Here is a 17,486-nt window from a genome sequence, read left to right as displayed (position 1 = left end):
GAAGTTCTCAATTGCTGTTGACTTTATTCAGCTATGTCCATGTGACGTAATTTTTGGTTAAAATTCAACAATTTTGGAACAAACTTTGCTGCAACACGTGCCCAATAGTCTGGAAAAAATTCCATGGGATGAGCCAAAAGATATGCAGACATCATCAGCAACATCTTTGATAGTGATTTTTCAGAACCATTTTCATTACTTCTTTCACATTGTTATCAGTAATTGATGTGCTATGGCATCCAGGGCGGTTGTCACCTTAAATGTGTTCTTGACTTTCTCTGAACTGTTTATAGCACTCATAAACTCTTGTCTTATTGATAGTAGATTTGCCAAAAGCCAGAGTCAACATTTCAAATGCGGCACTGCACTTCATTCCATTTTCAAACAGAATTTAATGGAAACTCTTTGATCCATGTTTTTTGAAAGTAAAAATTTGCCGAGCACTTAAAAACATGTTTATCCTTTTCATTTGTTAGCAATAAGCTAAATATTCAAAACATCTGAAAATGCAAACATAAATGAGGAACATGTGTAGGCCTACAAACAATATAAAAAAATTGGAAAATTGAGTTTATAAATCTCATGAAATTAAAAAATTACAGTTACTTTTTGAGCACACCACATACATCTCACTGCCACAGTTTCGTCTCGCAGAGTCTCCTTTTGTCATTATTTCCCACTGCCACTGCATATGTCATACCTTGGCAGGTCAAAAATTCTTGGGACGTGCAATTAATTTTTGCCCCCGTATCCATGTGTTTCCAAAATGCACCCTTCACTATACTTACATGTTAAACTTCACTGGTCTGCAAGGTTCAGACCCCCCCCCCGGTCTCTACTCATTCGTACTTCTACTTTCCAGTGTTTCCTCTCTTTTTTAGTCCCACTGCTTCTCTCTCCGTCCGTCTCTCTCTCTCTCTCTCTTTTACTTCCCGTTGATCTCCCCTCTTTTTTACTCCCACTGCTGTTGTCTTCTTCCATCTTTCTTTCACTTCCATGTTCTCTCTCTCATGGTCATTGTCTCCTCTTTCTTTCTCTCCCACTGCCACCATCTCCTCTTTCTTCCACCATTACTGTCTCTCTGCTACTGTTTTTAAGCATAAAAAAGTGTGAATATGTTCGCATGCCAATATTTTTTGTGAGGAAGGTGGAATTAGGATTCAGGCAGAAAATTCTCCACTTTTCTGTAAACCTTTTAAAGAGTAATATATCTGCATTTCCTGTGCTCTGACAGGAGCATATTTTCGCTGGTTCCCTTCTTTTCCCTGCCACAGCAGGCTGTGCTGCTTATATATATAAAATGAATGCTCTCAATCAGCAAAGTTTTGACAATTTATTTATATATGTCAACCCATTTATATAGTTTTAATAGAGGGAAACATTCCACGTAGGAAATATATATCTAAAAACAAAGATGATGTGACTTACCAAATGAAAGTGCTGGCAGGTCGACAGACACACAAACAAACACAAACATACACACAAAATTCAAGCTTTCGCAACAAACTGTTGCCTCATCAGGAAAGAGGGAAGGAGAGGGAAATACGAAAGGATGTGGGTTTTAAGGGAGAGGGTAAGGAGTCATTCCAATCCCGGGAGCGGAAAGACTTACCTTAGGGGGAAAAAAGGACGGGTATACACTCGCACAAACACACATATCCATCCACACATATACAGACACAAGCAGACATATTTAAAGACAAAGAGTTTGGGCAGAGATGTCAGTCGAGGCAGAAGTGCAGAGGCAAAGATGTTGTTGAATGACAGGTGAGGTATGAGTGGCGGCAACTTGAAATTAGCGGAGATTGAGGCCTGGTGGATAACGGGAAGAGAGGATATATTGAAGAGCAAGTTCCCATCTCCGGAGTTCGGATAGGTTGGTGTTAGTGGGAAGTATCCAGATAACCCGGACGGTGTAACACTGTGCCAAGATGTGCTGGCCGTGCACCAAGGCATGTTTAGCCACAGGGTGATCCTCATTACCAACAAACACTGTCTGCCTGTGTCCATTCATGCGAATGGACAGTTTGTTGCTGGTCATTCCCACATAGAATGCGTCACAGTGTAGGCAGGTCAGTTGGTAGATCACGTGGGTGCTTTCACACGTGGCTCTGCCTTTGATCGTGTACACCTTCCGGGTTACAGGACTGGAGTAGGTGGTGGTGGGAGGGTGCATGGGACAGGTTTTACACCGGGAGCGGTTACAAGGGTAGGAGCCAGACGGTAGGGAAGGTGGTTTGGGGATTTCATAGGGATGAACTAAGAGGTTACGAAGGTTAGGTGGACGGCGGAAAGACACTCTTGGTGGAGTGGGGAGGATTTCATGAAGGATGGATCTCATTTCTGGGCAGGATTTTAGGAAGTCGTATCCCTGCTGGAGAGCCACATTCAGAATCTGATCCAGTCCCGGAAAGTATCCTGTCACAAGTGGGGCACTTTTGTGGTTCTTCTGTGGGAGGTTCTGGGTTTGAGAGGATGAGGAAGTTGCTCTGGTTATTTGCTTCTGTACCAGGTCGGGAGGGTAGTTGCGGGATGCGAAAGCTGTTGTCAGGTTGTTGGTGTAATGCTTCAGGGATTCCGGACTGGAGCAGATTCGTTTGCCACGAAGACCTAGGCTGTAGGGAAGGGACCGTTTGATGTGGAATGGGTGGCATCAAACGGTCCCTTCCCTACAGCCTAGGTCTTCGTGGCAAACGAATCTGCTCCAGTCCGGAATCCCTGAAGCATTACACCAACAACCTGACAACAGCTTTCGCATCCCGCAACTACCCTCCCGACCTGGTACAGAAGCAAATAACCAGAGCAACTTCCTCATCCTCTCAAACCCAGAACCTCCCACAGAAGAACCACAAAAGTGCCCCACTTGTGACAGGATACTTTCCGGGACTGGATCAGATTCTGAATGTGGCTCTCCAGCAGGGATACGACTTCCTAAAATCCTGCCCAGAAATGAGATCCATCCTTCATGAAATCCTCCCCACTCCACCAAGAGTGTCTTTCCGCCGTCCACCTAACCTTCGTAACCTCTTAGTTCATCCCTATGAAATCCCCAAACCACCTTCCCTACCGTCTGGCTCCTACCCTTGTAACCGCTCCCGGTGTAAAACCTGTCCCATGCACCCTCCCACCACCACCTACTCCAGTCCTGTAACCCGGAAGGTGTACACGATCAAAGGCAGAGCCACGTGTGAAAGCACCCACGTGATCTACCAACTGACCTGCCTACACTGTGACGCATTCTATGTGGGAATGACCAGCAACAAACTGTCCATTCGCATGAATGGACACAGGCAGACAGTGTTTGTTGGTAATGAGGATCACCCTGTGGCTAAACATGCCTTGGTGCACGGCCAGCACATCTTGGCACAGTGTTACACCGTCCGGGTTATCTGGATACTTCCCACTAACACCAACCTATCCGAACTCCGGAGATGGGAACTTGCTCTTCAATATATCCTCTCTTCCCGTTATCCACCAGGCCTCAATCTCCGCTAATTTCAAGTTGCCGCCACTCATACCTCACCTGTCATTCAACAACATCTTTGCCTCTGCACTTCTGCCTCGACTGACATCTCTGCCCAAACTCTTTGTCTTTAAATATGTCTGCTTGTGTCTGTATATGTGTGGATGGATATGTGTGTTTGTGCGAGTGTATACCCGTCCTTTTTTCCCCCTAAGGTAAGTCTTTCCGCTCCCGGGATTGGAATGACTCCTTACCCTCTCCCTTAAAACCCACATCCTTTCGTCTTTCCCTCTCCTTCCCTCTTTCCTGATGAGGCAACAGTTTGTTGCGAAAGCTTGAATTTTGTGTGTATGTTTGTGTTTGTTTGTGTGTCTGTCGACCTGCCAGCACTTTCATTTGGTAAGTCACATCATCTTTGTTTTTAGATATACATTTATATAGTTTTATATATAAAAACAAAGATGAGGTGACTTACCGAACAAAAGCGCTGGCAGGTCGATAGACACACAAACAAACACAAACATACACACAAAATTCAAGCTTTCGCAACAAACTGTTGCCTCATCAGGAAAGAGGGAAGGAGAGGGTGGAAGACTAAAGGAAGTGGGTTTTAAGGGAGAGGGTAAGGAGTCATTCCAATCCCGGGAGCGGAAAGACTTACCTTAGGGGGAAAAAAGGACAGGTATACACTCGCACACACGCACATATCCATCCACACATACAGACACAAGCAGACATATCTTTAAATATGTCTGCTTGTGTCTGTATGTGTGGATGGATATGTGCGTGTGTGCGAGTGTATACCTGTCCTTTTTTCCCCCTAAGGTAAGTCTTTCCGCTCCCGGGATTGGAATGACTCCTTACCCTCTCCCTTAAAACCCACTTCCTTTCGTCTTCCCCTCTCCTTCCCTCTTTCCTGATGAGGCAACAGTTTGTTGCGAAAGCTTGAATTTTGTGTGTATGTTTGTGTTTGTTTGTGTGTCTATCGACCTGCCAGCGCTTTTGTTCGGTAAGTCACCTCATCTTTGTTTTTATATATAATTTTTCCCACGTGGAATGTTTCCTTCCATTATATTGATATCATTTATATAGTTTGACATCTATAAACAACAAATGAGTGAGCATAATATAAGGTTCACACCAGATTATTTGCTTATTGATCACAATTTAGCAAAAATGCCTGGCTAATGATTTGTACCTTAAGAGAAAAAATGTTACCAGAAATATTTTACTGAATATTTTCCAGTTTTACATAGTTTTTGGCAGTCATTTTAAGTTCTTTTCAGACATGTTAACACCCTTTTACCACATTTTTTGTCACTGCATTACCACTTTGGGCATATTTGTACGTGTGTAAAGTGCCCATTATTCAGGGAGAGCTCACCTTAAAATTTTATTGGTGGAAAAAATACTGACTAAAACATAGCTTGGTGTCCTCGGAACCCTTGTATGACCCTAGAACCTTTGCCGTGTGTTCACTATGTCAGTTAAAATTACGTTTACACCCCAGACTGTATACTATGTGCATAAGCACTGTAACTTTGAACCTTCGCATCTTGGTAACTGATAATGATATTGAGAAAATTTTTGAAGTTCCTTGAGAATATCATTTTAAGCACATGCGGTAAAAATTTTGACTATCTGCCATGAATAGAAGAGAAGGAAACTTGCTACTCACCATATAGCAGAGATGCTGAGTCGCGATAGGCACAGCAAAAAGATTCACACAATTAAAGCTTTCGGCCATTAAGACCTTTGTCAGCAGTAGCCACACATACACACACCCGCGCGCGCCCGCGCGTGCCGCCCCCCCCCCCCCCCACACACACACACACGTAAACGCAACTTGCATCTGCAGTCTCGGAGAGCTGAAACCACACTGCGAACAGCCGCACCAGTGCATGATGGGAGTGGCGACTGGGTGGGGGTAAGGTGGAGGCTGTGGCAGCGAGGGAGAGGGGTAGTATGGTGGGAGTGGCAGACAGTGAAGTGTTGCAGTTTAGATGGAGGGCAGGAGAGAAGCTGCAGAGGGGGAGGGGTTAAGTAGTGGAAAGGAGAGAAATAAAAGAAATAAAAAGAAATTAAAAGACTGGGTGTGGCGGTGAATTGACAGCTGTGTAGTGCTGGAATGGGAACAGGGTGGAGGCGGACACCCTCCTGGCCTCAACCTTCGTTAGGCACTGTCCTCATCCATCCAGCCTCTGCCCTGTTCCCATTCCAGCACTACACAGCCGTCATTTCACCACCACATCCATTCTTTTAATTTCTTTTTATTTCTTTTATTTCTCCCCTTTCCACTACTTACCCCCTCCCCCATCCGCACCATCTCTCCTCCCCTCCGTCTAAACTGCAACACTTCACTGTCCGCCACTCCCACCATACTACCCCTCTCCCTCCCTGCCACAGTCTCCATCTCACCCCCACCCAGTCGCCACTCCCATCATGCACTGGTGCTGCTGTTCAGTGTGGTTTCAGCTCTCCGAGACTGCAGATGTGTGTGCATGTTGCCTTTACGTGTGTGTGTGGGGGGGGGGGGGGGTGAGGGTGTGGGTGGGCGTGGGCATGCGTCTACTGCTGACAAAGGCCTTAATGGCCGTAAGCTTTAATTGTGTGAATCTTTTTGCTGTGCCTATCTCGACTCAGCATCTCCGCTATATGGTGAGTAGCAACTTTCTTTCTCTGGTATTGTTACATTCCATCCTGGATTTTCCATTGTTTGATTTTTGCCATGAATAGAAAGTGTAGAAGTGGATATCCTCACAGTTGGCAATTTTCATACCCAAAAATCAGGGTTTTTTGGGGTTTTCTCAGGGACTGCCCGTGAACAAGTGGTGCCTTTAGAAGCCACCTAAGGTCTACCCTCGAACATGCCTAATGCAAATGAAACAACTGCTTTGCTCAATTTGTCTGGGATGGGCGAAGTGTGCAATGTTTTAAGTTTTGACCCTGTACTGTAGGATAACCACAATATGCACAGCCCTCAAATAACTGTACAGATGGTCATTAGGCCAAGGGCTATCCAAAACACTTGAACCCTTTTCTCTGTGATCCATAGAAGCACGAATATAACTCCCTGAAAAATTGCATCATTGCACACAGTTTTTTGGAACATACTACTACCAAGGACTGTCATGCATGAGCCGATAAAGTTGGTCAGAAAAGAAATTTATGGTAGAAATTTACTGAAAGAAATGGTTTGTCGACAGGATATGTACTGAGACATCAAGAAAGAAGGAATTGTAAGTTTGGTAAAAAGAGTTCAGTGTTGTGGGCAGAAATTATGGAGGGAGACCGAGTACAGCAGCTAAGTTCAAATAGATGTGTGTCTGGGTAGTAACACAGGAATGAAGAGGCATGTGCACGATAGATTAGTATAGTGCTGAATCAAACCTTTGTTAGAATGAAGACCTCAACAGGAGCAGCAGCAGCAGCATCAGGAACGACGACAACAACAAGTGTTCATCATCAGTTTGTGACTAAAGAGTTACCACATAATTTCAGTTCGGAGTATTTATTCCCCATGTACTTCCTTTTCTATATTATTCTATTTGTGGCAGTATTACAATTGTGTGCTATGAACTTTGAGTAGGAGTTGGAAAAGGACTTGTGTTGAAATAAAGCCCCAATTAGTTATGGAAATACTGTCGTAGAATAATGACAAAAACATAACACTTGTTCGCTTTGAGAGTGCATGATTAAATGTAGTGTAGGTTGTAGGAATGGTTTCGTTTGCAGACAACTAAATCTTAATCATCAGACAACAATTCAGTGGTTTAAAATGGTCAATTTTTAAGATGCAGCAGTATGATGATTTGATTTAGGAAGATCCAGCAGAAACACACAATTTCACAGCTCAGAATCTCGGGAGTCACATTAACCAACTTCAGTTACATGGGAAAAAAATGATAAAGAGGGATTGTGTGTGTCTGTCTGGAGGAAACTCGGGAAGTGAGTGGTAACTGCCTAGGGTCGAAAGCACCAAGGTAGGTAAAATTAAGGTTTCTGCAAAGTGGTAATTATAATTCCTGATGTCCAGGATTTTCTTCCTAAATAAAGTGAAATGAACTCATAAGAACAAAACAAGGGTGTGACAATGGGAAAGACTTTCAGGGTAATGGTGATCACACATTTTTGCTATTGGTATTGGAAGATGCTCAACACAAAATTTATCACAAGCAATTAGGTTGGGAGAACTAATGACACAAGCAGGCCAGTCACAATGAACTAAGGGAGAGATTGGTTTGCTGGACACTGATGGGAAATACAAAGGATTGTTTGGTTAAGACTTCTGTCTGATGCACATCTGAAAGTCTTCTGCTAGGATGTCAGCTTGTTTTGTTCTGGGCACTGGAAGAGAATGTGCAAGATGATGCCAAGTCTTCTTCCAGTCCCCCTTTACATATATGATTACGGTGTCAGCAGACATGAGTAATCCCACCAGGGGGCTTTCTGCTCTTTGGTAGGTTAGTGCTTGACTACCAGGGGGCCCCATCCTTTGCAGCATCTTTTATTTTCCATACTGCATGTCTATCCTCTTGCTATTCTTTCTCCCCTCCCTTGGGGAGCATGTCTATGGTATTTTTGGAAATGTTTCACATTTTCCGTAGTTGACATAAGAACAATCTCACCATTGTTTTTCATTTCTTTTTGTCCTTTCTTCATTAACCTTCTGCTATCCTACCTCCACTTCAGCGTTTGAGGCTCCTCTTTTTCTTCTTCCTCCCTGAGCACTCCTGAAGGCCGGCCCACACTTCTGACATGTAACAGGTAACTGGTTTAATGTGTAATTCCCAGCCCCGGGTTGACAGGTAGGGTTTGCGTGTACCCTCTGGTACAGGTCAGGCCCAGAGAGGGGTGATTGTGTGACCTGCTACCTTCCCAAATCGCCAATTGGTCCCTCTGGCAGATTTTTGGGAGGTGTGACCTGAGGTGTGAACAGTCACCTAAGGCAGGTGAGCCCCCCTCTGAGTGGGGAGGAGGGAGGAGCAGTTGGAAAGAGTGTGCCATCAGAGCCGCTGGCAATTGTGGGGAATTTTTTCGCAGTGAACCAATCATCATCACTGCAGTCCACATCTACCAAATGTAAACTGAGTGAAGCTCCCAATTCAAAGACCCTCCCAGCTGCACCGTGGTCCCTCGTGGTTTCACACAGTGAAGACGGTCAGTCCTTTGCAAGAGTAAATCCATTTCCATTTCAGGAAGGTGTTGATGCAAATGCCGGACTTGTGAAACCTTGCTCTCATTTACGCAATGGCACTTTGCTTTTGGAGGCTACTTCTGATTCTCAAGGACAACAACTGCTCGCTGCTTCATTTTTCCACAGCTGTCCTGTTCATGTCGACCCCTGTAGAATTCTGAATTATTTCTGTGGTGTTATTTGCATTAGGCTGCTCAATGGTCTGACCGAGGCTTAACTCCAAACACAACTCTCTGATCAGGGTGTCATTGCCATCCGTCGGGTGATGAAGGCGTTAGATGCATTCTTAGTGCCCACACTCACTCTTTTTCTCACTTTTGATACTGGTGCTTCCATCCAAGATCAAAGCAGGCTATGAAGTTACCACAGTCCGACTACACATTCCAAACCTGATATGCTGCTACCAGTGTCATTGTTTCAACCACACTCAAATGTCTTGTCCACATCTGGCCAAATGTGTAACCTGTGGAAGAGATGCCCCTGAGGGTGATTGTCTGCCTCCTTCTTGCCACAGTATCAACTGTAATTGGAACTATGCCACCTCCTCTTTAGATTGTCCCGCATATCTTGATGAGCAAGCTGTCCAGGAGATCCGGGTAAAGGAAAAAGTGCCTTACCCGGTCACTCGCAAGTTATTGGCTAGTTGCAAACCCTGTGTTCTACCGTATGGCAGTTATGGTACTGTTATTGCTGCATCTCATTTCCGTGAAGGACATGGCCACACGGACATGCCACCTCAAATTCAGCACTGATATTGTGAAATTGCCCAGTCATGGTAGCATCACTGTCTCCTTATCCAGCTGTGCAACAAGCCACCAAACATTCCCCTCCTGGGGCGAAGTCACCTGCTACACAACTGGCAGGCCGGAAAGGATGTGAGGAATACTCCTGCGAAGACTTCCTATGTCCCTCCAGCCAACACACATCTGAGTCTTCCTCTGCCAACCGGAAAGGAAGAAGTCGAACAAAGGCACGCGGTCTTCTCCTTCACCAACTCAAAGATCCTCTTCGACAGTGTCATCGTGCGATACACTTGCCCAGCTGACCGTGTTGCTGGTCCCCACTGCCAACCATTTTTCTGCCCGGACTCTGCAGATCGACAGCGGGGAGAGTGCCGACACCTCTGAAGATCTCGTGGAGCACGATCCTCCAGACTCTGTGCCCTGTAGCAGAGTGTCTTTGAAGGCTGGCACTCGGCAGCCACCAAGGTGACACCCCTTCATTTTTTCCCTCTTCCCCTTTCTCCATTGTGGCTCTCCTTCAATGCAATGTTCATGACCTTCAATCAAACAAAGAGGATTTACAGCTGCTCTTAGAATCCCAGCATCTGCTTCATCTCTGCCACCAAGAAACAAAATTGCGTCATCATGACTGTGTTGAGCTCTCGCATTTCTTCCTGGTCATTTTGATTTGTGCGTGGAAACCTTCTCTCCATGTTTTTAGCTGTCATCCTAAACTGGCCAACTGTGTTCATTATAAAAGTTGTGTGCACAGTGTCATCGTGTTCTTCGGGATAGCAAAAAAGCTAGCTGTATTTCATTCACTAGTTCTTTTAATAGTTCCACTCCCTCTTCTTCATGTGGGCCAACTTGCTGTGGCTCTCTGGGACCAAGATCTATTCCCCAATTTCCAGCCTGACAGTAGCAGACGTCGTCACAGTGGACCTTATTGCTATCTCCAGTACCCTGGGCTGTCATTTTGCAGACATTTTGAGCTCCTACCACTGTCATCCTGTCTTCCAATATCAGAAACGAGTGGAGGAGACTCGGGCAGTACCCTTCTCGCACAAAATTGTGAGTGCTACAGTGGCGCCTTTACTATGAGGGAGCTAGAGCATGCTCTCATTTCATCCTGATCCTCTGCCCCAGGGCCAGACAATGTTCACATTCAGGTACATCTACATCTACATCTACATCTACATCCATACTCCGCAAGCCACCTGACGGTGTGTGGCGGAGGGTACCCTGAGTACCTCTATCAGTTCTCCCTTCTATTCCAGTCTCGTATTGTTCGTGGAAAGAAGGATTGTCGGTATGCTTCTGTGTGGGCTCTAAGCTCTCTGATTCTATCCTCATGGTCTCTTCGCGAGATATACGTAGGAGGGAGCAATATACTGCTTGACTCTTCGGTGAAGGTATGTTCTCGAAACTTTAACAAAAGCCTGTACCGAGCTACTGAGCATCTCTCCTGCAGAGTCTTCCACTGGAGTTTATCTATCATCTCCGTTACGCTTTCGCGATTACTAAATGATCCGGTAACGAAGCGCGCTGCTCTCCGTTGGATCTTCTCTATCTCTTCTATCAACCCCATCTGGTACGGATCCCACACTGCTGAGCAGTATTCAAGCAGTGGGCGAACAAGCGCACTGTAACCTACTTCCTTTGTTTTTGGATTGCATTTCCTTAGGATTCTTCCAATGAATCTCAGTCTGGCATCTGCCTTACCGACGATCAACTTTATTTGATCATTCCATTTTAAATCACTCCTAATGCGTACTCCCAGATAATTTATGGAATTAACTGCTTCCAGTTGCTGACCTGCTACTTTGTAGCTAAATTTCTCTTGAAGGCAAGCACTTTCAGATTCATACGTACAACCGCATCTGGGCAAAGTGCACGTTTCCCAGATGCTGGTGTGAAGTCACTGTCATACCCATACCTAAGCCTGGTTAGGACAAACACTTTCCTTATAACTACTGCCCTATTCGTCTCACCATCTGTGTTTGCAAGGTGATCAAGTGTACGATTCATGCCCAGCTGATATGGTGGCTTGAGTCCCACAATTTACTAACCACTGCACAGTGTAGATTTTGAGTGTGCCGTCCTGCAGTTGACCATCTCTTCACTTTATCCAACCATGTCATGAATGGTTTTCTGCAGAAATACCAAACTGTGGCTGTGTTTTTCGATTTGGAGAAAGCTTACGACACCTGCTGGAGGACTGGTATTCGCCTTACTCTCTACACGGGGGGCTTCCATGGCTGCCTGCACCGTTTTCTTCAGGAATTTTTAAAAGACAGAGTTTTCAAGGTATATGTGGGTTGTGCCTTGGACACCTTATCCAGGAAAATGGTGTGCCTGAGGTTTCTGTCCTGAGCGTCGTCCTCTTTGCTATCGCCACTAACCCTATAATGTCCTGTCTCCCATTGGGCATCTCTGGCTTCCTTTTTGTTGAGGATTTTGCCAGCTATTGCAGTTCTTCATGGACTTGTCTCATTGAGCAGTGTCTTCAGCAATGTTTCAATCGTCTTTACTCAAGCAGCATTGGCAGTGAGTTTCGTTTTTCCACTGACAAAACTATTTGTATGCTGGTGATGCAAGTGGTTTCTTCCACAGTCTTTACATCTTGGGTCTGTTGCTCTTCCGTTCATTGAAGCTATGAAATTCCTGGGGCTCATGCTCGATAGGAAACTTTTTTGCTCTTCCCATGTGTAGCCCGCTGTGTGTGGTCCCTCAATGTCCTACGTGACCTCAGTGGTACTTTCTGGCAGCAGATCGAACCACCCTCCTTCGTTTGTATCGATAACTTGTCCATTCGAAACGAGACTATGGGTGTTTCATTTATGCGTCAGCATGACTGTCCCTCTTACACCGTCTCAATGCTATTCACCATCATGGCATTAGTTTGGCCACTGGCATCTTTCCCAGCTGAGTGTCCGTATGCATAAGCTGCCGCGACTTTCTCCTCAACAGATATGCATGCCGTTTGTCTGCCATGTGTGGCCACCCATCCTATGCCTCCTCCTTCGATCATTCCTTTGATCGCCATGGGGCATGTGTCTCTTCTGTATTACCTCCTGGAGTTCGACAGCTTAACTTCATGCTACCTGCAACCTTCCCAGTGGGTGTAACCCCTTAACCATCTTGATTTCGTGCAGCGGTCCGTGTTCACTGTGGTCTCCATTCACTTCCTATGGATGCTGTTCCAGCCTCGCTCTATCACCTTCAGTTTCATAACCTATGCACAGGACTTCGTGGTAGTACCTTAGTGTACACTGATGCCTGTCTGACTAATCATGATGTCGGGTGTGCCTTCGTCATTGGCGACGATGTTTTTCAGTATCGGCTTCTGGAACACTGCTCAATATGTACACCAGAGCTTTTCACCCTATATCAGGCCGAACAGTACATCCAGTGAGACAGGCTTTTCAATTGTATCATGTGCTCCATCTCTCTGTTCCCTTCGAAGCGTCTGTGTGCTGTACACCGTCCATCCCTTAGTGCACGAGACCAGGAAAGCTGTCACTTGCTCACTGTTGAAGGAGCCTCTGTGATGTTTATGTGGGTTCCTGGTCATATTGGTCTGACAGGAAATAAGGCTGCCGATGCTGCTGCCAAGGCTGCAGTCCTCTTACCTCAGCCTGCTAGCCCTTACACTCCCTCCGATGATATCTGTGTTGCTGTGTGTCAGCAGGTGGTGTCCCTTTGGCATCAGAAATTGTCCTCCCTTCACAGGAACAAGATCCTGGTTATTAAGCCTCTCCCAGCGGCTTTGCGGACCTCCTCTCCGCCCTCTCATCGTGAGCAGATCAGTTTAGCTAGGTTGCATATTGGGCACTGTCTTTTTAGCCATCACCATTTGTTAAGTGGTGATCTCCCACCACTTTTTACTCACTGTGCTCAACCTTAAATGGTCTGCTATTTCCTCATGGGATGCCCTTTTTTTTAACCCCTTACATTCTCGTTTCTGTTTGCCGTCTGACTTATTGGCCATTTTAGCGACCAACACGTGGGCTGTCGAACACATTTTACTTTTTATACTTCATAGCAATACGGTGAAGGCCATTTAGGTTTTAGTTCAGGACCTCCGTTTCTCTATAATGTATTTGTAGACCTTTTGCCATGTCCCTGTTTTTAGTTGACTTCTCTTCTGTTGTTTGGGATTAATGTGTAGTGGTTTTTAACTCTTCTTTGTCTTCTTGTTCTTCAGTTCTGACATTGGTGTGTATGACCCTAGTTGTTTTTTCTGTCCTAAAAAAAACAAAGACATGAGAAACAAGGTTACCGTGTTAATAGATTTCAAAGCAGGAGAGCATAAATGTGACTAGGCAGATAAACTTAAGAAGACCTCAAGGTGTAGACAGTTTAGTCACATGTTAATTCAGTTTTCATGTTATGTTCTGAATTATTTTATATTTGAAAATGTTGTGCACTGGTAGATCTGGTAACCATACTAAAAATCAATTGAAACTTCCTGGCAGATTAAAACTGTGTGCCCGACCGAGACTCGAACTCGGGACCTCATTCTAAAAATCAATTGTTTAGCTGCAATTAAAACAGACAAGAGAAAGAGACCGTAAAAATTGGTTCTGATTTATGTGCTTTTATATTCTTTGGAGGTTAAACATCTAATCACATGTTTGGGTGTAATTGCTGTATGTACACTTATGTTTACTTGTAAAATTAATTTCCAAAACAAGTGGTACTTAACATGTAATATACTAAGAATGAAATGAAATGCACACAAACAATAAACTGTTTTAATACTTATTTCAGCGTACATCACATAGAGGACGAAGTCATGGTGTCGTGGATGTAGAATATGTTAAAGCATTGACTGCAAACCAGCTCATCAAAACATTTTCTGAATTTGATGGGGATGAGATGAAAAGAATGTTCACCTACAAATGTACATTTGACCCTCCGCACTGCAATAAACATTTTGCAAGTTTTGGAAGTGAAGGCAAAGCACGGCAGCAATTAAAGATTCATTTGTTAGAACATGTGAAAAAGTTGGAGAAAAATGAATGTAAGTTTCTACTTATAGAACAATATTTTATAGATGTAGTCATTTTATCTATAAATAACTGTGGTACATTCTACAGAGCAAAATTATTTTACTGTTTGTGCTGTTTAAATGACAGAGATGCATGTTGGATATCTATGAAAGTTGAATAAAATGTGTGAAAGCACTGTATCCCAATTTGAAATAAATTTAGCATTACTGAGCGAGGTGGCCCAGTGGTTAGCAAACTGGACTCGTATTTGGGTGAGCAATGATTCAGACCCGCATCCAGCCATTCTGATTTAGGTTTTCTGTGATTTCCCTAAATTGCTTCAGGCAAATGCTGGGATGGTTCTTTTGAAAGGGCACACACTAGTTCCTTCCCCTTCCTTCCCTAACAGATGGGACCAATGACCTTACTGTTTGGTCTCCTCCACCAAATCAACCAACCTAAGTTTTGCATCAGCAAGCTCCAGGTCAATAAGTCACAACTACACTGTAGTCAAAACTTATTTTCTTCTTAATTTTACTGCAGCTTTTTTGGTGCATCAGGAGATATTGTAGGAGAAATATGGGTGGCAGGTAAAGTTGTGGTACAGTTCTCGAAGGCTGATGATTAAATGTCTTCAGTGTTTTGAAACGAAGTGCACACACTACTCCTAATAGGGGCAGTTGTATAAAGCAGTTGATCTTAGATCAACACAGAAAATGATCTCAGATCAAGCTGAACTCAGAAATGTGCTGATTAGACATTAATTTCTGATGAAATTGTCGTAAACAAGTCATCTTTGATTGGGAAATTTCACGGATCAAGTGAAGTTCAACTGCTGTTGTCAGTTTACAACATAATGATGTTACAAAGCAGTGATTTTGTGTTATATAGATAAAAGTTGAAAGTAAATTTATCAATTGAAGACATAAAGTCTGACATTGAGTCTGTGATCGTATTTTGGCACTTTATTTTACAAGGTATCGAGGCAGACCTGTAAAAATAAAGGAGTAAATGATGAAAAAGTTGTTATTAACACAAAAATGTGAAGTAAATTTGTGAATATGCTACTCTCACTGTCTGTAAGGTTAGGCAAGCAGTCAGTGCACACAATAACTGATCTCATAAAATTCATGGAGATGACTCATAAGTACTGTGACTAGTTTAAAAGTGTTTCATAGCTACTTAGTGGCAAAGTAAGGAAGGGATATTTGAAATTTTTGCTGTGAAAAGTTAAGTGAATGGAGATCAACAGCAGCAAATAACAGTTGAATGCCTCTTACAAAAATGCTCTCTTGATTCGAATGAAAATAACTGCACAATCCGTACTAAATTTTTAGCTGAAAAACAAGTGCTTAACTGCTATGACAGCTGCATACTCATTGATGAAAAATGTTAGTAAGCATATGTAAGTCGATTAGCAAAGTGATATTTACCTTATCCAGTAGTGTTCTGTTGGCTCAGTTGTTGCTTCCTGGAATAGTCACGAGGGTCTCAGGTTTTATCCCAGTCAGTCCTTGGAATTTTTTTCCCACTTGTCACTTCTTTTGCCTCGGGCAATATTTGTTAATGTGCAAAACGCCAAGTTGGTTTAGGACTTATAGAAAAACTAAATTGCATAGTAGTTGTTATAGTTGCAGCATTTGACTTGAACAATACAGTATAGCCGTCACCCTGAATGTGAGACCAGTATGCTAACCACTGCACTCGGTGAGCACCAGAACTAGAAGTGAATAGGAACATAGTGAATGATATTATAAACTACCTTTTATGCAGTCAGTTTATTTCAAAAAATTAATCTGAACACATTCAAAAGTATACAAACCACTACATACAACTTCTGAATGAAAATCCACATTGTCATATTAGGAGTTGGAAACGGGAATAAATTGTGGTTTCAAGGCTGCAGCTAATCTCTGGCCACTTTCCTTAACCGTAGGTATGGCAAAATTACCACCTCTAGTTTTATGCAGCAGCTTTTTCCAGCAATAAACCTTTTTCAGCTGTAGAGAAATTTGAAGAATGCATCTTCTTCTGCATATTTTCCTCCATCTTTACAACCCTATATTTTCAATAATGAATACTGAGCACCTCGGATGTACGATTAAAAGCTGCAGTCAAAGCACAATAATAGTGTCAATATCTGGTTTTGACTGTGTGTGTGTGTGTGTGTGTGTGTGTGTGTGTGTGTGTGTGTTTTGTTTATTTTCAATGAAGGCCTTGTTGGCCGAAAGCTCACATTCTGACAGTCTTTTTGTTGTGTCTGTCTGCCACACAGCATCTTCGCTATATGGTGAGTAGCAACTGTCCTTTTCAAAATATTGTTGGGTTTCATGGTAATTTAGATCAACACTATACCACCTTCAGTTGATCAAAATGTTATAAAACATAGCAAATTTGTGAACTATGCTCTTCTTCTGAACGAAGGTCAAAATTAATCACCAGCCAACAATATTTATACAATCAGCTCTTACTAGATGTGGATGATTTAATGACTTTCACAAAATTTCAGTCATGGGAATGTTCTTGATGATGATGTCAATTCCATCAGTCACTAAAGAGAATTTTACCGTAGTTTGAAAACTGCAGAGGAACAACTGCTGTATGTTACACTGCTTCTACCTCTATACTCTGCAAACCACCATGAAGTGCATGGCATAGGGCACGCCCCATTTTATAGATATTAGGATTTCCTCGCGTTCCATTCATGCTAACAGACTTTCTCAGGATTCAGAAAACTGTGACTGATGCCCAAACAACAGGGAACTGACATGCATCGAGACTGGAAAATAGTGCATTGATAATGGCTAGGTATTCGCTGAAATCTGGATTTTCCAAATAAAACCTGTAAAAAAAGGACGACTGATTGCGGCACTGTATAATTTATAAATTTCTCAGGATAATTTACGTGTATTTTCAAGAGTTTTGCAGTTCAGTTGCTCTGGTATCCCTCCCACAGATCAAACAAACCTGTGGCCATTTGTGCTGTACTTCTCTATACATATTTAATATCCACTGTTAGTCCTGTTTGGTACGTGTCACACACACTTCAACAGTATTGTAACTGGTCACGAGTGATTTGTAAGCAATCTCCTTTGTAGACTGATTGCACT

The 17,486-nt window shown here is 43.4% G+C and overlaps 1 protein-coding gene across 5 annotated transcripts in view; it reads left to right on the top strand.

The window, feature by feature from the left end:
- LOC124612565 (zinc finger protein 84-like) overlaps positions 1 to 17,486 on the top strand; it is an 83,013-nt gene that overhangs the window by 9,984 nt on the left and 55,543 nt on the right. For all 5 annotated transcript variants that reach the window (XM_047140843.1, XM_047140844.1, XM_047140846.1 and 2 more), the window contains exon 3: positions 14,156 to 14,408. In XM_047140843.1, the coding sequence (XP_046996799.1) occupies positions 14,156 to 14,408 (253 nt within the window). The remainder of the gene's footprint in view (positions 1 to 14,155; positions 14,409 to 17,486) is intronic.

The sequence above is a fragment of the Schistocerca americana genome, chromosome 4 (assembly GCF_021461395.2).
Source record: "Schistocerca americana isolate TAMUIC-IGC-003095 chromosome 4, iqSchAmer2.1, whole genome shotgun sequence".
NCBI lineage: Eukaryota > Metazoa > Arthropoda > Insecta > Orthoptera > Acrididae > Schistocerca > Schistocerca americana.
Note: the sequence above shows the minus strand (reverse complement) of the source record. Positions and strands in the feature narration are given on the sequence as shown.